This window comes from Stegostoma tigrinum, chromosome 13, assembly GCF_030684315.1.
Source record: "Stegostoma tigrinum isolate sSteTig4 chromosome 13, sSteTig4.hap1, whole genome shotgun sequence".
NCBI lineage: Eukaryota > Metazoa > Chordata > Chondrichthyes > Orectolobiformes > Stegostomatidae > Stegostoma > Stegostoma tigrinum.
The window spans coordinates 75,828,986-75,850,380 of NC_081366.1; the positions used below are offsets into that span (position 1 = coordinate 75,828,986).

The following is a 21,395-nucleotide window of genomic DNA, read 5'->3' on the forward strand; positions in this document are numbered from 1 at the left end:
TGCGTGTGAGAAACATATTTAAAAAGATAAGCATTGATGCTTCGACAATATTGACTGATGTAAGTTATGGCATCATTGTTGAATGCATCATGCTTTCGTAATATGCCAGTAAGTTTCTGAAGAAACAAGTTAACAGATGATGCTATTTAAAACTTGACATTGACGTGGTATTCTCTGGTCATCTTGATAATTAAGAACATTATACAGTGTGACTTAAGGACTCGTGGGACTAAAGTAGTACTGCACTCCCGCAACTTGGCTATAAAATTTGATCTATTTGGCCTAAATCACCTGAAGAAAACGATCAAGTGATGCCTCCTCTTTTTTTTTTGTTGAGCCAGAGCATGCTACTTTAGAAAATTAAAACAGAAATTGCTGGAAAAGCTCAGCAGGTCTGGCAGCATCTGTGTGAAGAGAAATCAGGAGATCAGAGTTAACGTTTTTGATCGCGTGATCCTTCCTCTGTTGAGAGGAAGGATCGCTAGTCCTGAAATGTTAACTTGGATTTCTCTCCAAAGATGTTGCCAGACCTGCTGAGCTTTTCCAGCAATTTGTTTTTGTTCCTGATTTACAGCATCGGCACTTCTTTCCGCTCTTCTTTAGAAAATTTGTCTGTATGCTCCAGGAATTCTAACCTCTCAGTGCCCTAAATAACTCGATAATTGTCAGAATTGAGACTGGTATAAGAGTCCCCCATCATAACCACTCCATAGTCATAGTCAAACAGCATGTAAACAAACCCCTTTGGTGCAACTGGTCTACACCAACTATGTTCCCAAACTAATCTATTCCCTCCAAACCTTTCCTGTTCATCAACTTATCCAAACGTCTCTTAAACAGTGTAAATGTACCCTATCCACCACTTCCTCCAGAAGTTCATTCCACACGCTTCTTGTGGAAAAAGAAGTTGCCCACACATCTTTTTTCAAATCCTTCTCCTCTGACCTTAAAAGTATTCCCTCTGGTTTCAAACTCCCCCACCCTAGGGAAAATACCTTTTGCGATTTAACTTAACCTCTATAAAGGTCACCCCTCAGCCTCCTACATTCCAGTCAAAAAAGTCTCAGCCTAATTTATATTACTGAAGACCCCCATTCTTGGTAACATCCTGGTAAATCTTTTCTGAACCCTCTCTAAATTAAAACATCCTTCCTATAACAAGGTGACCAGAACTGCACACAGTACTCCAGAAGAAGTCTCACCGATGTCCTATACAACCTCAGCATACCATCTCAACTCCGACACTCAAAGGTCTGAGCAATGAAGGTAAGCGTGCTAAACGCCTTCTTAACCACCCTGTCTAGCTGTGATGCTAATTTCAAACAATTACATACCTGAAGCCCTAGGTGCCTCTGTTCCTTCATTTCTTTGTAATTACCTCACAAAGTTGTTGCTCTCCATCTTTTCACACAGAGGCTGGCTCGTGTGTGGAACGAACTGCCAGAGGAACTGGTGAATGCAGGTACAGTTACCACATTTAAAAGACATTTAGATGGGTACATCAATAGGAAAGGTTTGGAGGAATATGGGCCAGACGCACTTGCTACGCATGGATGAGTTGGATTGAAGGGTCTGTTTCCACGCTGTATACCTCTATGGCGCTAACCGATGGCCTGTACGCTACAGAGTGATGTGATTACATATTTTGTGTAGCAGGCTCTGTTCTTGACTACTCTGGGGCATCCTCCCTCCAGCAGCACAATGCTCTACATAATCAAGCCTGCTGCCCTCTCCTGTTTACTTTCTTTCTTGGATACTTTGTGCTAAAGCACACAATACACAGTGCTGCTCTTTTCTGAGCCAGATTGCCATAATTTCCACAACATCATACCCACATTTTATTTACCACATTCTGTGAATTTATGTGCAGGCATCACAATCTTACTCCTTTCCCTCTATTGATGAGCTTACTGGATACCTCCCATTCTAGTACTTCATGGCGCCTCTCCCAATGCTTGCTGCGCCTTGCTATTCCTGCTTATTACCACCTCTTGGTTCCTGCCAAATTACTTTAAACCATTCCGAACGTCACTAGCGAGTGAGCGTGTCCTTACCTTCTCGTGTATCTCCTGAGTAGACTGTGCATCACAGAATGCCACTGTCGCAACGTCCTTCAGGACTGGCATCTCCACAGTGCAATCCCGGCCATCCAACAGTGCCACCAAGGGGCGTGGGTGCATTGGGCCATTTAAGATCGGAGGACGAATACCTGGGAACCAAGAGGAACAAGGAGCAATGATCGCACTGTCCGGGAAGAATAGTCAGCCGCTTTATAGGTGACTTTTGCTGAACCCAGTCTTGCGTCCCTTATCTGGCCACGCTCAATATTGTTTCAATTTTGACATCGGCCTTCCAGATTGACTTCGTTTTAGTGTTCAAGCCTCCTAATCGAAAGGGGTTGAGGAGATTTTGCATGCGATCTGGGCTGATACTCCACCGTAGGGCCAAAGGAGTGCTGCACCGTTGGAGGCATTAAACCAAAGTTGTATCTTCCCTCCTGGGTGTACATTTTTAAAATGAAGGACATAATTCGAACAGCGGCAGACGAGAAAACTCAAAACAGGAGATTTCCCAAACTGGCAAAGGAAAATGTAACATCTTTATACTAAGAATAAATTGCACCTATTCTTTAGTGAAACAGCCCAAGACACTACACTGTAACTTTTAGCAAAATTGACCATTGGAGCCATGAGGAATGAGAAAACAAATGCAGGTAGTTTTTAAAGACCATAAGTCCTTGTTTTGTGCGTCCTGCACAACACTGACCTTCGAACGAACCTCATCAAAATATTCTCTGAATACTGGCCAGGTGGAGCGGTGAGCAAAATGACTACTGTGTTTTCACTGTGAACAACAGTGATTATAATTTCAGCGTACAGATCAAACCTCTGCAACTCAGCAAACTGAGGAGCAAACCTTTGGAGCAGAAAATCTGTCAGACTACTGAAGGTGTTTTGTCCAATACAGACCCTGGGACATCCCTTCACAATGAAGCCTTAGATGCGGAGGACAAGCTGACGCTGCTGAGGGAGGAGGACGTAAAAGAGGCTTTTGGAATACCAGTTCTTCCGAGCCAAACTCAAGTGACAGGCAGGAAGGGATCCAGCCAGGACACATCAATAACCCTGGTTTGTAAACAAACAGCAAACCCCACTGTAACTAGATGCTGACGTTTTAAAATTAATGTCACAATTATACCATTGGAAATAAGATTCGGGGTGCTTTAAACCAAAAGTTTAAGTAGGGTGCCCAACCACAGGGGGTACAGCCTGTAGATTAATGGCTTTGGGATGTACTAAGATAGCAAGAAGTGTTACTGCAGAAAATACTTGTGGTATTATATAACATTAAAATAATACATGGTGAGACACTAGCATTTTTCCTCAAATTGATTCCACGAATATCACCAGTTAGTGACCAATAACATTATCCTTGTAATAGAGATTATAAAATGCTTTCTCCAGGCACAAAAAACATCTTTGAACGGTCATAGCCCATATGGTTTGTCATTTTGAAATTAAGTGGAGACATCAAAAACCTTATTTGCCTTGTGTAACAATTTAAAAGACTCAGCGATAATGTGATATTGTGAATACTGAGGCAGCTTTGGACTGACCCCAGAGACACTCACTATCCAACTGGGTATCGGTATTACAACCGAAGGCGCACATAACCCTGCAGAATCCCAAAAAACAACGAGGAATATCACATAGACAGTTCGAGGTCCCTGGCTCACATTGGCGGGTAGTACATAGATGGCTGAGTTTTTTTTAAACACAGAAAACACCTCTGAAATGCTATTCTTCTGATATCATCTCGATGGTTTCCACTAACTACAGAAGGCACGATGGCTCAGTGGTAGGTCTGAATTAGATTCTCTTCACGGCGTCAGCATAGGCTCGATGGGCTGAATGACCTCTATCTGCACTGCAGGGATTTTATGATTACGTAAAAATAATATTTATTCTGACAAAAGTGGTAAAATTAGCTGTCTGCTATAATCAAGGATTCTGCCAGGGTGCCCCTTTCATGTCACCTTCCAGCCAGGGACCTGCAACATTTCAGAAATGACACCAGCGCCAAAAGCAAAACATCTTTACCGGTGCAATCTTAAAATTATGTTTGAGAGCACAAAACAAGCAACAGCAACTCAAAAACTAAAGGAAAAAACACCAAAGAATATAAAAAGATAGGAGCTGGAGTAGTCCATCTGGCCCCTTGAGACTGTCCCGCTGTTCAAGAAGATCATGGCTGATCTTCTCTTGGACTCTGCTCCACTTACCTGCCGGCTCCCTATAACCCTTAATTCCCCTACTGTTCAATGAATCTATCTTTGCCTTAAAACATTCAACAAGGAAGCCTCAACTGCTTCACTGGGCAGGGAATTCCAGTTCACAACCCTTTGGCTGAAGATGTTCCTCCTCAATTCAGTCCTGAGTCTGGTCCCCTTACTTTGAGGCTATGCCCCCAGTTCTAGTTTCCCCTGCCAGTGCAAACAGCCTCTCTCCCTTATGTCTCCAAGTAGACTCAGAACCAACTGTTCTTGGTATGTAGAGTGCAGATCAGAGCAAATCACAAATGTATCTGAAGCCGATAGGTGTTTAGTCACATTTAACCACTGACGGTTCATGCAGTCCAAAAATAGATGCTTATCTCTCTAGCAGCAGACAATAAAGGTTCACTACAATGCCTGTGGCAACAAGACAAATCTTGTAGAAACACGGGCTGGGGCTCTATGCTGGATAACGAGCCAGTGAGAGTTCAGTATCACATTTACCCAACCTGCTCAAACTCAAAACTGGAGTTTTCCCAAAGGGTGAAAGAAAACGTGACATCTTTGTAGTAAGAATAAATTGTAATCATGCTTTAGTGAGAGATAATGGGAACTGCAGACGCTGGAAAATCCAAGACAACAAAATGTGAGGCTGGATGAACACAGCAGGCCAAGCAGCATCTCAGGAGCACAAAAGCTGACGTTTCGGGCCTAGACCCTTCATCAGAGAGGGGGATGGGGTGAGGGTTCTGGAATAAATAGGGAGAGAGGGGGAGGCGGACCGAAGATGGAGAGAAAAGAAGATAGGTGGAGAGAGTATAGGTGGGGAGGTAGGGAGGGGATAGGTCAGTCCAGGGAAGACGGACAGGTCAAGGAGGTGGGATGAGGTTAGTAGGTAGATGGGGGTGCGGCTTGGGGTGGGAGGAAGGGATGGGTGAGAGGAAGAACAGGTTGGACTGGTTTTGAGATGCAGTGGGTGGAGTGGAAGAGCTGGGCTGGTTTTGTGGTGCAGTGGGGGGAGGGGACGAATTGGGCTGGTTTAGGGATGCAGTTGGGGAAGGGGAGATTTTGAAACTGGTGAAGTCCACATTGATACCATTGGGCTGCAGGGTTCCCAGGCGGAATATGAGTTGCTGTTCCTGCAACCTTCGGGTGGCATCATTGTGGCACTGCAGGAGGCCCATGATGGACATGTCATCTAAAGAATGGGAGGGGGAGTGGAAATGGTTTGCGACTGGGAGGTGCAGTAGTTTGTTGCGAACTGAGCGGAGGTGTTCTGCAAAGCGGTCCTCAAGCCTCCGCTTGATTTCCCCAATGTAGAGGAAGCCACACCGGGTACAGTGGATGCAGTATACCACATTGGCAGATGTGCAGGTGAACCTCTGCTTAATGTGGAATGTCATCTTGGGGCCTGGGTTAGGGGTGAGGGGGGAGGTGTGGGGGCAAGTGTAGCATTTCCTGCGGTTGCAGGGGAAGGTGCCGGGTGTGGTTCGGGTTGGAGGGCAGTGTGGAGCGAACAAGGGAGTCACGGAGAGGGTGGTCTCTCCGGAAAGCAGACAGGGGTGGGGATGGAAAAATGTCTTGGGTGGTGGGGTCAGATTGTAAATGGCGGAAGTGTCGGAGGATGATGCGTTGTATCCGGAGGTTGGTGGGGTGGTGTGTGAGAACGAGGGGGATCCTTTTTGGGCGGTTGTGGCGGGGGCGGGGTGTGAGGGACGTGTTGCGGGAAATACGGGAGACGCGGTCAAGGGCGTTGTCGATCACTGTGGGGGGAAAGTACAGCCCGAGACACTGCATGGTAGCTTTAAATAAAATTTACCATCAGGCCATAAAAAAAACACAGCAAATCGGAGTAGTTTTTAAAGGCTAAAAGTCACAGGAGCAGAGACTGCCATTCAATGAGATGATCTGTTATCCTCAACTCCACTTTCCCATATTTTACCAATAACCTACGATTCCCTTTCTGATTAAAATCTGTCTACCTCAGGCTTGAATATGCTTGATTGACCCAGCATCCACAGCCTCTAAGGTAAAGAATTCACTACCCTTTAGAGAGGAAATTCTCCGTATCTGTTTCAAATGTACAACTCCTTATTAAAAGACAATGACCTCTGGTCCTAAAAGTCTCCTACAAGAGGAAACAACCTTTCTGCACCTACCCTGTAGGAATCTTTTATACTCCAACAGATTGCGTCTCATTCCTCTAAATTTCAATGAGTGCAGGCCCAAACTACATAACCTCTCCCCCCATAAGATAATTCCTTGATGCCTGGTATTAGCCCAGTGAACCTTCCACTGGATGCCCCCAACACCAGGATATCTTTGCTTTAATAGAGGACCCAAAATCATTCACGCTATCCAGCTGAGGTTTAACTAGTGTTTCTATAGTGTTAGCAAAACTGCCTTACTTTTATATTCTACTCCCTTTGAAATAAAGACCAATATATTTTATTTGCCTTCCTTATTACCTGAACTTGGATGCTAACTTTGAGAGAACCATGGGCAAGGATGCACTGTTCTGTAGCTTTCTGCAGTCCTTTTCCATTCAAATAATATTCAACTCCTCTATTCTTCCCGTCAAAGTGCATGACCTCACATTGTTCCACTAGATATTCCATCTGCAAAGGTTTCGCCTGCTCTCTTATCCTGTCAATATCCCTCGGCAGACCATCTGTGTGTCATTCTCACCACTTACTTTCCCACCACGTAGGTAGGTGATAGGCTCCACGATCAAAGCGCACAGATCTCGTGGTTTATTACGGTGTCATCTGCAAACATGACTGTGGTACACTCACTTCCCTAATCTTAGTCATTGACATATATTGGAAATCACTGTGGCCCCAGCGCTGATCTTTGGCACTCCACATGCTGCAAGTTGCCATCCTGAAAATGCCCCTCTTACCACAATTTTATCAGTTAGTCAATCTTCTACACATGCTGATATAAGAGGCCATGGTCTTGGAGATAGCATCTGATGTGTGGTACTTTATCTGAAAACTCAACAATATTATATTCACTGCTTTCCCATTATCGAACCTGCTTGTTATCCTCTCAAAAAATTCTAGGACATTTATCACACATGAGCTCTCTTCATGATGCCATGTCGACTCTGTGATCATATTACGCATTTTTAAATGCTCTGCTATTTCCTGCTCAATAGCTTCCACACCCTCTCCAAAAGTATTGACATCCCTCCTGACATGTAGTTCCAGAGCTGGACAACATTGAAGTCTAACAAGTGATTTAAAAAGATTTGACATTATTGCTGCAGTATGATAGCTCTCTTCTCATTAGAGGGGTCTTGGAGGCTGTTTTTAAACCACAGCATCAAATGCTTTTACCACCTTCAAAGACATGAAGGCGGTCGAACCTCCGCTTTGGAACTGTGCCAAGACTCGCACATCAGTGTTACCATCTTAGCAAATAAGAGAGCTGCAGGCTACGACAGAAGCTAAACAAAGTGCAGGGCAGATGGTCAATAGAAGAAAGGGAAAGTGAAATCAAAGCACCTTGCTGGAAGAGAAAACTGTTTTTAAATGGAGCAGGTGGGGCTGTATGAGACAGACGCGAGCACGCAACAGGTTTGATGAAAATCATGGGCAAATAAAAGACAAGTTTATTTACATCACACACTGCACGAGCTGGGTTCTGGATCAGGCTCTACCACTACAGCTCAGCTGTTTGGCTAACACGAGACACAAGGCTAGGGTCCACTGCAAGAAGTGAACATTTAAATCAGATCACAGAAACGTTACACCCTTCGACAACATAGGCAGGTAACAGCTCCTGTTAAGTTTAGTACCAACAGTTCCCATCACATGGTAACGGCGGTAGTCTGAGGGAGACTATAACAATGAGGAATGCAATTGGCAGACTGAAGCATTGTTCCACTTGCAAGGAGGGAGGTTTGATTTCAGGTGTACAAGATTATGATTGAAGCTAATACTGTTTTGGCTTTTTTCTTTTGTTTAGCAGATTTGTGTTTTGAAAGTAAAGTAAAAGTAGGTTGTGCAGACGACAACATGCAATGTAGACCCTTCCTTCAGCAGCTATTAAATGCATGTATCTTCGAGCTGCGAGCACAGGAAAAGAAACATTTAAAAAAGTGTTTCCCGAGACCATCTGTGGAGCAACCTTCGACATGAAGCTGAATGAGTTCTCTGCCTTGCCACAACAGTGTAGTGCTAACGAAAGTCTTGTTAGCTGCTGGGCTGAGCCTCTGGAGGGCCATATCTCACCTGAAGCCTCAGCTTCACGAATGAATCATTGCCAGCTGCGTCATTCGCTTCGCGCAAAGAGAGACGAAAGGATTTTGATGCGATTCATGGAAATAATACCCAGCTTAAAAGTCTCAGTCCTCATCGCATAACACCACCACTCACTCACTGGCTCCTGAAGGAGGAGCGAGACTCCGAAAGCTTCTGTCTTCAAATAAACTTGTTGGGCTATAACCCAGTGTTGTGAGATTTTTGACCTGGTCCCCCAAAAGTCCAATAGCAGCACCTCCCTGTCATCCCTCACTCTAAAACAGCTGTAACGCTTCAGCCGGAAAAATAACTGCAAGATCTCCTCTATCCTTCAAGTAACAGGAAGTTTTCCTCAATTACGCCATCACAGGAAGTTTTATTTCACCAGTGCTGTTTCATTTTCTCTTAAGGTTATTGGGCATTTCCAATTCAAACCTCAGGCAGCGACAGAGAGCGGGAACATGCACATAATTCATTCAGTGTTAACTAGGCAGGGTACCTAACAGGCCTGACACCGGTCAGAGTTTCAGAGTTATCCAGCCATTTTTTTTTTAAAAAGTGCTAAAAATGTTCAGAAGGATCACATTTGGCCAGATTTCAACACAGGAATCTCAGTCTGAGAGAGAGATGGTGAAAGCAGCAGTACATTGATAACTCTCCCAGTAGTAGCACATGGTGGAAACTATGCACCTTGCAGCAACAGCATAAAACTGCTCAATTATTTTAAAGAATAGAGCATTCTTGGAGCGGCACAGTGGCTCATTGGTTAGCACTGCTACCTCACAGCACGAGGAACCCAGGTTCAATCCCACATACGGGTGATTGTGCAAACTCCATGCAGACATTCTCCGTGTCTGTGGGGGTTTCCTCCCGCAGTCCAAAGACACGCAGGTTAGGTGGACTGGCCATGGAAAATGCAGAGTTACAGGGATAGGGTAGTGGGGTGGGATGCTCTTCGGAGGATCAGTGTGAACTCAATGGGCTGAATAGCCTGCTGCGACACTGCAAGGACTCTGTGATCCCATCAATGAACTGGACCATGTTCAGTACAGTTACAGTACATATTTCAGGACAATATAGGCCAGGTTTGCCAAATAGGCAGCCAGTCAGCTTTGCTCACGTGACCGGCAAAAGGATCATTTGACCAAGTCACAGGAGAAGTACTATGGACCAATTTTTGAAGGATTCTGCACGACGGCTCAGCCAATCAGAGCCAGGGTCCTGTGGGCAATTGCTGCTGTGAGACTAATCAGAACCAAGAGTGAAGAGTAGTAACCTCGGACTGGACGAGCACAAAAGGTGCATGGGAATGACAATTTGGCATTTTCAGAGCACCTCAGTTCATGGGGAAAGTGGATCCTGGGCTAGGTAGGATGTGTGAATTGCGCGTACGTGCACCACGCGTGCATTAGCGGCAGCCATTCGCAAGGTGAGAAATGGTGATGTTTAGAGATAGACTGCATCAATATGGTGCTGTACAGTTGTCTCTGTGCAGCTAGATTTTAGGCATTTTTTTTAAAAATCCATTCATTCATGGGATGGCAACAGCACTGGCTGGGTCAGCGTTTACGGGCAGGCCCTGGCTTGAGAGCAGGTTCTGTTTCTGAGTCGGTTTGCAACTTCATTTGCACACAAGTCTGAATACTACGCATGAAAATATAAAGCAGCTGCTTCTAAGTATAGGAAATGTTCATGTGTTGGAAATTAAAAATTACACTCCTGTATGTAATCATAAGTACCAGCAGTCATAAAAAGGGGCACGCCCCTGAACTGATTTGGTTTGTTGGGCTTTTTCTGAGGATGGGGAAAGGGGTGTCCGCGTGCGCGTTTGGGGGGGGGGGGGGGTGTCTGAGTGGGATGGTCCTCAGAGGGTTGGTGTGGACATGATGGGCCAAACAGCCTGCTTCCAAACTATAGGGATTCTGTGAGTTGCACTGTAGGCGAACCCCCAACCCTCACCCATGAACTGCAGCACTGTCTCGAGAAGGCAACTCAACACCATCTTCTCAAGCACCATTAGAAATGAGCAGTTAATGTTGACCCAGCTGGCAGCACCCAGCTCTCATTAACAAATGCCCTTCTAACAATCTACAGCATTCAGCCTGGGCGCCAAAAGTAAGGCAGATATCCTAGTCTTAAAAGACATGCAGCTCAGATGGCTTAAGGTTACACAATAAAGACAGGTTCCGTAAACTTGACTTGTATTCTCTTGAAGGTTAGGGGGATGATCCAGGTGTGTTTAAGGGATTAAAGGTGGACTCCGACAACCTGGTTTCTCTGGTCGGGACAATTCAGAAGGAAGTGCAATCTGAAAATTCAAGCAAGGTTATTTAAGGGTAAAATCAGAAAACTCTTTATTCCACCCTGACCTCCCCCACCGCACAAAGGGCAGGAGAAATCTGAAACTCTCCCATTCAGAAGGCTGTGGATGCAGTCAACATGAGAAGCTGAAGTTTGTGACTGCCAGGCTTGTCAGGTAAGTGTATCAAAGCGTGCGGAGGTGGGGTAGGGGCGAAAGCCAGTGAACAGAATGCATCGCAGATCAGTCACAAGGGGACTGAATGTTGGAACAGGCCTACAAAGATCTAGTTCTGTTCCTTGGCTGACTCACTAATGCCTTCTGGCACCCCCACTCCCCCAAAGCTATTCAATTGTAAACGCATTTCAAGGTAGCTCACTTTGAGGAACCATGCACCTATTCCCAAAAATGGTAGGCTCTGTCAGCCCTAATCCTGTTTCTACACTGCTAAGGTTCCTCTTTAACTTGGTCAAAGATTCAGCAGACCATGCCTACACTTCCAGGGTACAGTTCAATTTAGAACAGAGCTGTTTGGGCATTCCTCTCTCCCGCTGCCCCATCTGTCCCAGATGTTGAAGCAATAACATGCACTGGCGCAGGCATCTTGGCATCCTGGAAACCCCGACATGGTTAAATAAACTGGGAGAGCAGCCAGGGAAATATGCTGCTCAGGCATAGGCCCGTCCTTGTTCTGACTTGCACACTTGAGATTCCAGTGCTAAAGGAGTTAACATGAATCAAAATCTCACTGCAGACAGGAAACCAGAAATGTAATCAGGAGCTCACACAATATTCAAACAGGCCTCTGCATTGTTAAGTAAACAGAGCTCTTCCAGACTAGTCAGACTTGTGCAGTTTCCTACGTTCTCCATCCACCAAACCTCCCACCCCACCCCACCCCACCACCCTTTCCCCTCCTTCAGCAGAGACAGTATTGAAAAACTGTGATAATAAACAAGCTTCTCATTCACAAACGCTGGTTTGGGGGTTGGGGTGGGAGAGGCAACAGTGTCACAAAAATCTGTCCAGCCAGGGTTGTGAAATTAATGGCTGCATTTTCACTGTTCCGACATCTTTTGCTGTCGCTTTTAAACATTTTAAGCTTGCTCTTTGAAATCTTTTAATGTCTCTCCCTCCCTACAGTGATCAGCAATTCAACTTTACAGGGATCAGTTTCAGTGAGGTAACAAACAAGATTTTTAAAGACAATTTCAAAACTTTGCTGGGTGCTTTGAGCGATTTATAAAAAGGGAGCACGATTCTTGCAATCGAATACCTACAATTATAATACAACACAGCATTTAAGTGCAGTTCAGAAGAAAATCTAGAATGTTCAAACTGCATTTTCAAAAGCATGAAAAGGCTAATTTGAGAGGTTTTCTGTGCTGCTCAGCACCATCTTCGATGACACATTATTTGACCTGAAAAACAATGAACTCTTAATAAGTTGTGAAGGTTCTCGTGGTTGAATTTCCCTGAGTTTGGTCCTCAAGAAAACTTAAACTTGGAACAAATTGGGGAGGGCCCTCTCTCTCTCTTTCAGGATATTGCAACTTATTACCTTGGCTGGTCAGTTGATATGCAGCTGGATTGATAATGTTCAGAAGTCAATCCACAAAACAGAATTTTGGAATTCTGGCAAAGAACATCCTTGTGGTTACAATCCTAAGTGCAATGTTTAAGTGAATTGTTGCAAAAAGCTTTGGTTTTGTAGGAGTTCTTCCATCAGACAAGAAAACATTATCGCTTGCAAATCAAAACACTGTACATTTCTGAATTCATAAATGAAATAACTCAAAATTAAATCCACAAAAGAGACACGTCAATTCTTTCAACTGATTTTTCTCCTTCCCAACTCGCTGAACTCTATGCTCCCAGGCAAGCCCACTCCCTGCCTCCCTCTCCCAAACATTTGCTGAGAGAGTGGGACAGGTGAGGAGGAAAGCAACAAACCAGAAGACAGAGGAAGGCCTTTTCAGTTCATGTAACATCAAGTTGGCTCTGCCACAAGGTGACACAAGAACAGAAATCCCAATGCTCAGAGCACGTACCTGCTCCATGAAAGTGGGCACTCTCGAGGGGCTTCTTATATTTAGTGATTCATGAAGTTGCAATGGCACCAATTAATGGTTCTGAAACCTGGTGAGTGGATCAATTCAACATTGTTTGGCACGATCTTCATTGGTGAATCGCACCCACTAATGCTGGGATACAGGCCCATAAGCATGAATTCCCCAGAAAGCAGTCAAGCTTCCACATGCCAGTGAACTCTTAACAAACTGGCTGTTGATGTCAATGCAGTGTACGGCCTTCACATCGTATCAGTGGGACATATGAAACACAAGTTACTGATGGTTTGGGATCAGGAGATGGAACACTATCCATTTTTCTCCTTATCTTCTGCCCCAGGGATATGGAGGCTATGCACGAAACGACCCTAAAGATCACCCACCTCGAAGAAACACAACTGCTAACTGTTTTCAGTTTTATTTCCCATCTTTAGAGGGAAGCATTCTGGGGAATATTTAGGACAGAGCATATTCACGATACTGAAGATAGGGCACTGCTGTGATCGAACTGGACACAACACTCAAAAGGTTTGAGTTATAAGAAGAGGCTGGATAGGCTGGGGCTTTTTTCCCCCCCACTGGAGCTTAGGAGGCTGAAGGGTGACTCTATAGCCATTTATAAAATCATGTGGGGCATAGATAAGGTGGAATAGCAGAAGTCTTTTTCTTCTGGCAGGTAAGTTCAAAACTAGAGGACATAAGTTTAAGCTGAGAGGAGAAAGATTTAAAAAGGACCTGAGGGGCAACTTTTTCACTCAGAGGGTGGTTCATGAGAAGAGTGAACCGCCAGAGGAAGTGGTGGGTGCGGGTACAGTTACAACATTTACTTTATTCATTCATGGGACAAGGGTATCACTGGCCAGGGCAACATTTATTGCCCATCACTAATTGCTTAGAGGGCAAGTAAGAGTCAACCACACTGCTGTGGGTCTGGAGTCACATGTACGCCAGGCCGGGTAAGGATGGCAGTTTCGTTCCCTACAGGGCATTAATGAACCAAACGGGATTTTCCAATAATCAATAATGGATTCACATTCATCATTAATTCTTAATTCTAGATACTTAAAAGACATTTGGACAGGTATGTGGGCAGGAAAGGTTTAGAGGGATATGGGCCTAGTTCAGTTTGGGAAACTTGGTCAGCATGGAGGAGTTGGGCCAAAGGATCTGTTTCCATGCTGTAAGACTCATGGATGTACCTTTAATGAAATGTAGCCACACAGGCTGCACTTAAAAACTCACTGTTTGTCTGACACAATGTGACATGGGAGAGGAGTGCTGGCTAAAAAAGCCACTTCCCAATAACTATTCCTCACAGAAGGTTTGCTACCATCGGCATGATAGGCCGGAGACAGCTGACTCCAACTGTTATAGAATGAATCCTCTCAAATGTACTGGTGTTCCTCAGGCCCTGATGGCCTTGTTTATATTTAGTTTGCTGCAGACACAGCTTAAAAAGAAATGCTCTGACTGTGCATATTCTCACTCCAGCTAGTGGTGGCAGAGGTCAGAAACACGGCCTATTTAGAATTCCCCATGTTTGCTCATCTGTGCTCGTCTCAATATAGAGAGAGTTTAAAAATTCACTGGCCACAAACCCATCAGCGACTTCTCTCCAACTTCCTCCAAGGCTGCAAACTTCCGACTCTGGCCTCACGTCCACTTCCAACCTGCTTCACATCTAAAATGGTGCATGCGACTGCCTAGATTGTAAATCTAGAACTCCCCCCTTCATACTAGTTTCTTTAAGCACCCCACAAAAACCTGGTCACCTGTCTTAACGCTTCTTTAAGTTTCAGATTTTGCTCAATTATGCCCCTATAAATTGTCCTGGAATATTTTTCTACTTTCAAGACTACAAGTTTGAAATTTGGTATTTTCTCGTTTTCACAAAACTGGCCAGTAATTTTTCTGATTTGTACCATTACAAATGGCTGGACCCCAGTCAATAGCTCGCGTCAAGGCTGAGTTTTAAATTTGTACGGATCACATGGCAAGGAAGTAATTTTAATTTCTGCTTTCAAAATAACAGCAAGAAGTTATGCAGAGACGTTCCTTCAGAAAGTCATCAATCCAACTGCAAGTTAACTGAGCAGCCAGCGTAACATGTAGCAATACCTTGAAAGAAAGAGAAGGCCCTCCCCAGTTTGTGCCAACTTTGAGTTTGAGAAACAAACACCTGGATATTCAACTACAAGAACCATCACAAATTAAGAGTCCTCTGCTTTTCACGTCAAAATGTGTCAACTCATCTAAGAAACTACAGCACGACTACTACGAGAGAGAGGGGGAGACAATCCATAGTAATTGAATTGTATAACTTTCAAAGTATTTAATCTGCGTGAGACTGTGTTTATTGGTTTTTAAGTATCTGTCGTAAGTGTATGATAATAGTTTCTCAAAAAACTCACTAAAAAGCTGGCTGCTCAAAATAATTTACTTTGGACAATCATTCTAAGTTCACAGAAGTACGCACACCTTACATATAAAACACAGTGATCACAGGAAGCAAGGAAACAAATGCTATGCATGACACGCATGCATATGAATGAAAGTTAATGTGTGCAAGCACAGGCTAATTTCTATATGGCAGGGGTAGGCTAATAGGACTTCTCCAGTATGACTGAAGGCATTGGGAGTGACCTGTTAAAGAAGCAACTGTGCAGAATAAGACAGGGCAGCACTGACTAGCTGGACCAGGACTGTCATGAACTGGACATAGTTACAGACGATGATACTTTGGGCTGTAAATTAGAAAAGAATAAATCCAAATTAAGGCCCAGATGCATTAAATGAAATAATTTTGATGTGAGACTGCAAGAGAGACAAACACAAGGTGTTTATTAATGTTAGTGAAATATTTAATTTGAGCGGTAAAGCCGTTAACATAGGTATTTATTATAAACACACTGTATAAATACAACACATTCCTGTCTCACTCAGCAAGGTCATGGAAAGTGTTGACGTTAGAGACAAAATACTTTGCACATTTGTCACATTCTTCTTCAGTGGACTAGCCTAGGTCTCACTGACGCTTCACGTGGAATCAAACTCAACAGAATCTGGAAGAGTGTGACATGTCAAGACGGACTGAACTTTTCCAATCTGATTTAGTTAACAATGACTTGGTAAATGATCTATTTTTCACCAGCCACACCTCCTTGTACAAAAAAGTGTGTCAGATATCAGCCAGAAAGACCATGTCAGCAAGGACCATTAACCACAGAATCTCTGTATGGGATGTGTTGAGGGTCGGTGTGGACTTGTTGGGACAAAGAGCCTGCTTCCACACTGTAGGGATTCCGTGACCTATGATCTCTATAGAGTGGAAGCAGGCCATTTGGCCCGTCGAGTCCACACTGACCCTCTGAACAGCATCCCACCCAGACTCACCGCCTTTCCCTGGAACCTGCATTTCTCATGGCTGATCCACCTAGCCTACACATCCCTAGGCAAATTTAGCATGGCCAATTCACACAACCTGAACATCTCTGGTGAGTGGGAGGAAACTGGAGCACCCAGAGGGGACCTACGCAGACATGGTGAGAACATGCAAACTCCACATAGACACAGATGCCAGAGACTGGAATCAAGCCTGGGTCCCTGACGTTGTGAGGAAGCAGTGCTAACCACTGAGCCACTGTACCACCCTACTAGGCTAGACAAAATTCCACAATTATAATGAACCACAAAAGCCTGAAATGTGCTGGCCAGTCCTTCAGAGAAGAATGGACCCTGTTTCAGAATAGTTATTCTATCAACCAACGTTATGAAGTAAAAATGTACACCTTTAAGTAGATCTGAAAAAGCTTCACAGAAGCAGGAGAATCAGGGGAATACAGGAGTGTGGCACAGCCATGGGAGGACAGTCAATAGCTGAGCAATGACGATCGTGTGAAGAACAGCCACTTTGACACACTGTGAACCAGGATAACTATCATCAGGCTGTCTGGAGGTCAACCTGTGCCTGTGCTGACTCTAGTCAAAAGTTGAAGGTTCATTTCATTCCTTGGTCACTGTAGGTTTAATATGAGAGCAGAAATTGGTTGGTGCACCCACATTTGTTGATTTAACACGACACGATGCCCAATTTATGCGCATATTGAACTAACTACTTTAGCACAGCACTGGGAACACTTGTGAAAACAACTCCCAACACCACAGAATGCAAGTCAGTTGGGAACAGAACATGCTGATTTTGGAGGGGCGGCGGGGGGTAAGCTGGAGTCCAGCATGTGATTAAGTTACTGAGAACACTGTGGAGAGTTGCCATTTTGCATAGGTGTTATGGTGGAGCTCCAAGGTCAAAAACAAGAGCCATGAAGCAAAGACAGTATGTCAGCTATGTCCTTCAGCTCTCGACCGCACTGACCTCCAGTGAGACGTAGCTCCCCGTGTATTTCCCACATCCAAAACCCTTACTCTTGAACAGATACTTTCAGGGGACATAAACATACCACTCAAAGTCCATTTGAGAGGTGATCCCAGTCTGATCCTCTGTGTACATCAATACCAACAAGGTCCTATAATAGGGGACTCTGAATGGGTGACACAAACAGGAACCTGACCCAACAGGTCCTATGACTAACTCTGCCGAGCAGAGGCCAATTCTTCCACTGAATATGCAACTTCTGCACTGAGCACTGAATAGTATGAGCTTCCATGTGTCAGCATACACAGAATACATCTGGAACGGAGTCCAACTGAATCAACCAAACATAAACCGAGGCTGGCACGGTGGCTCAGTGGTTGGCACTGCAGTCTCTCAGCACCAGGCACCTGGGTTCAATTCCACCCTCGGGCGACTGTCTGTGTGGAGTCTGCACATTCTCCCTGTGTCCGTGTACATTTCCTGTGGCTGCTCTGGTTTCCTCCCAAAATCCAAAGATGCACAGGTTCAGTGGACTGGGCATGCTAAATTGCCCTGTAGCGTCTAAGAATTTGCAGGCTAAGTGGATTAGCTCTAGGTAATGAAGGGTTACAGGTATAGAGTAAGGAGAGGTGGGTCTGGGTGAGATGCTCTTTGGAAGGTTGGCATGGACACTATGGTCTGAGTGGCCCGTTTACACATCTTAAGGATTCGATAATTCTGAAACATATAATTGGCAGTGGAATAAGTCAGCTCCTGAAGAGACTTACTTGGGCAAACCGACTCCCTTGCAAACGAGACAATTCAGTTCAAACAGGAACCGAACAATGTGGAGAAAATAGTCAGTATTGTAAATATTGATAAGGTAAATTAGGACAGGATAATCAGCATCTAAATACAGAGCCCAGATTAGATACCAACTGCCGGTTTTTTACTTGACTGCAATAGCTACAATTCAAACGATCTTCACTAATAATTGTGCTGGGACAGCCTGAGATAGTGAAAGATTTTCTATTGCACAAAGATTTCTTTCTTGCTTCGTACAGATCAGGGAGGGTGGACTGTACCATTTTCAAGAAACAAATCAAAAGTATGCTGGGATACATTTGCATGAATGACTGTCGCTCCAACAATACTACTGGAAGTCATCCAGATTAAACAAAAAAGCAGTTGCTTGGTGCCTAATCACCAATGATCACTCCCTCCAGTACCAGTACACAACGCCACAGATGTTTACCATCTACGAGATGCACTGCAGTAACATTGCTCGGTTCGTCCTTCTAAGGCCACAAGCCTCTCACCTTGAAGGACAGCTGGAAGCTAGAGAACTCACTGAAGTAAATGCCGATGTTTTGAAAACAGTTCACACTGCAGAAGGAGCAGCACTGGAGACCTTTGGAAACAAAGGTGTGTAAATTTCCCAGGATCTGATCAAGTATATCCCAGGGCATTATGGGGCCCCTTGTAGAAATATTTGTACCATCTATAACCACAGCTGAGGTGCCGGTGAACTAAAGGCAGGCCTTCGCTGTACTTTTAAGGCAGGCTGTAAGGAGGAATGTGGGAACTACAGACCTGAGAGTCTGACTTCGATGGTGGGTGAGTTGTTTGAGGTGATTCTGAAAGATAGGATTTACATGCGTTTGGAGAGGCAAGGAACGATGAGGAAGAGTCAACATGACTTTGTGTGTGAGAAATCATGCCTTACAAACTCGATTTGAGTTTTTTGGGGAAGTAACCGAAAAGATTGATGAGGGCAGAGCAGTAAAACGTTGTTTACACTGACTTTACTAAAGCCTTTGACTAGGTTTCGCATGGTAGATTAATTAGTCAAGTTAGATCACATGGGATTTAGGGAGAGACGGTAAGAGACAGAGGATGATGGTGTTGAGGGCTGTTTTTCAGGCTGGAGGCCTGCGGTCATTGATGTTGCACAGGGATCAGTACTGGCTCAATTTTTGTTTGTCATTTATATAAACAATTTGGATGACAATAATATGAGGCCTGGTAAGTCTGAGAATGACACCAAAATTGGTGGTCGGCGAAGAATTTTACCTAGAGTTACGAAGAGATCCTGTTCAACTCGGTCAATGGGCTGAGCTATGGGAGATGGAGTTTAATTTGGATAAATGCGAGTTATTGTTTGTTTTACCAGAATGCAAGAGTAGGATACTTATAATTCAAGTTAAGACCCTGGGTAGTATTGTAGAACAGAGACCTAGGTTACTTAATTCTTTGCAATGGGTGTCATGGGTAGGTAGGGCGGTTAAGGAGGCATTTAGCAGGCTTGACTTCATTGCTCAGACAAGTGAATATAAGAGCTAGAATATCATGCTGAGGTTGTACAGGGCGTTGCTAAGGCCTCTTCTTGAGTTTTGTGTCCAGCTCTAGTCACCCTGCTATAAGATTATTATTAAACTGGAGAGGATTCAGAAAAGATTTACCAGGATGTTGGTGGGAATGGACTGCTCGAGTTTATAAGGATAGGCTGGACAGGTTGGGACATTTTTCACTCGAGAGTAAGTGGTTGAGCGGTGACCTTACAGAGGTTTACAACATCACGAGGGGCGCAGAGAAGTCGCAAGGCAGCTATATTTTCCCTAGGGTGGAGGATTTCAAGACTAGGGGGCACATTTTTAAGGCAAGAGGAGAGAAATGTAAAAAGGACATGAGGTGCAACTTCTTACAGGCAGTGTTTCGAGTGGGGAATGAACTTCCAGAGGTAGTGGTGGACGTGGGTACAGTTACAACATTTAAAAGACATTTAGATAAGTACATGAATAAGAAAGGTTTAGAAGGATATGGGCAGGTGGGACTAGTTTAATTTGGGATAGTGGTCAGCATGGACTAGCCGGGCCGAAGGGTCTGCTTCCATGCTGCATGACTCTATGACAAGGGTAGCAGATACTTGGGAACACCACCAGCTGCAGATTCACCTCCAAGTCACACCTCACCCGGAGTTGGAATCACATTGCCATTCCTTTATATTCGGAGTCAAATTCCTGGCACTCCCTACGTAACAACAGTGCTCCTCCAGCCCAAGGACAGCAACAGGTCACCACCCTCTTCTCAAGGGCAATCACAAATAGGTGATAAATGCAGGCCCAGCCAGTGACGCACGCATCTCATAAATGAACATAAAAAAGCAATTTATGTGCAGTTTTGCAAAGGCTAAAAAGTCATTTTCTGTTTGATATAATACACATCCTGTTTCAGCCAGTTTTCCAAAACTGTAATCAACAAGGAACACCTCCAGGCCTAACATTAATGCCACCTTCATTAATCTTTCACTTTCCTGATCCATTACACCACCAGAAGCATTAGGAATGTTGAAAAGTTTAAATGGTAATGTTAAAATTTTATTGTCTGAAGTAAACAGAAAGGATCACCCTCGGATTTTTACCCTACTCACATTACCCACTGCCCCTCTACAATTCTTACCCTCCTTTCCCCAAGAGGACTTTTAAGACGCATTTAAAAAACATGGATGAGCACGTGAATAGGAAGGTTTGAGAGCCTTAAGGGCCAAATGCTGGCAAATTGGAACAGATTAGTTTAGGATATCTGGACAAGTTGGACCAAAAGGTCTGTTTCTATGCTCTACACCTCTGACTGTTTTACTGGAATGCCAAGCTTGAATTGGTGGTGAAAGGACATGCAAATTGGAGAGGTATTTAAGAACCAAACATTTGTGGAATTTGGTTGGTGGGGTGGGGGGTGGGGAAGACATTAAAAATAGAGCAGTGAGACGAGATGAGCAGCTCTTCAAAAAGAGATCAGCAACAAGGTACAGGCCCAATAGTGTCTGACAAAATGTTGTATGCTTCCATAATATTGATCAATTGAAGACTAAATGTGCACATAAATATAAACTCTATTAATAAATATTAAGCATTTTCATTCCATTATTCAAAGGATCGTAATCAGTATACTATGTTTTTGAGATTTCAGGACTACATAACTAAAAAGTCAACCAATATTTACATTAGGCTCAAACTGTGGATTCTGCCGATGAGACGTCATCAAAAACTCTGAACGGTTAATTTTACCAAGAAAGTCTCCTGCTCTCACTGCTTCACATCAAGGGTATTGGAAGGATTTGCCACTTGACAATCAACATGCTACGATAACAATAATT

At 44.2% G+C, this 21,395-nt stretch overlaps 1 protein-coding gene across 5 annotated transcripts in view; it reads right to left on the reverse strand.

Moving 5' to 3' along the window:
• LOC125458325 (C-terminal-binding protein 1-like) overlaps positions 1 to 21,395 on the reverse strand; it is an 80,693-nt gene that overhangs the window by 21,028 nt on the left and 38,270 nt on the right. For all 5 annotated transcript variants that reach the window (XM_048543526.2, XM_048543525.2, XM_048543527.2 and 2 more), the window contains one exon: positions 2,055 to 2,209. In XM_048543526.2, the coding sequence (XP_048399483.1) occupies positions 2,055 to 2,209 (155 nt within the window). The remainder of the gene's footprint in view (positions 1 to 2,054; positions 2,210 to 21,395) is intronic.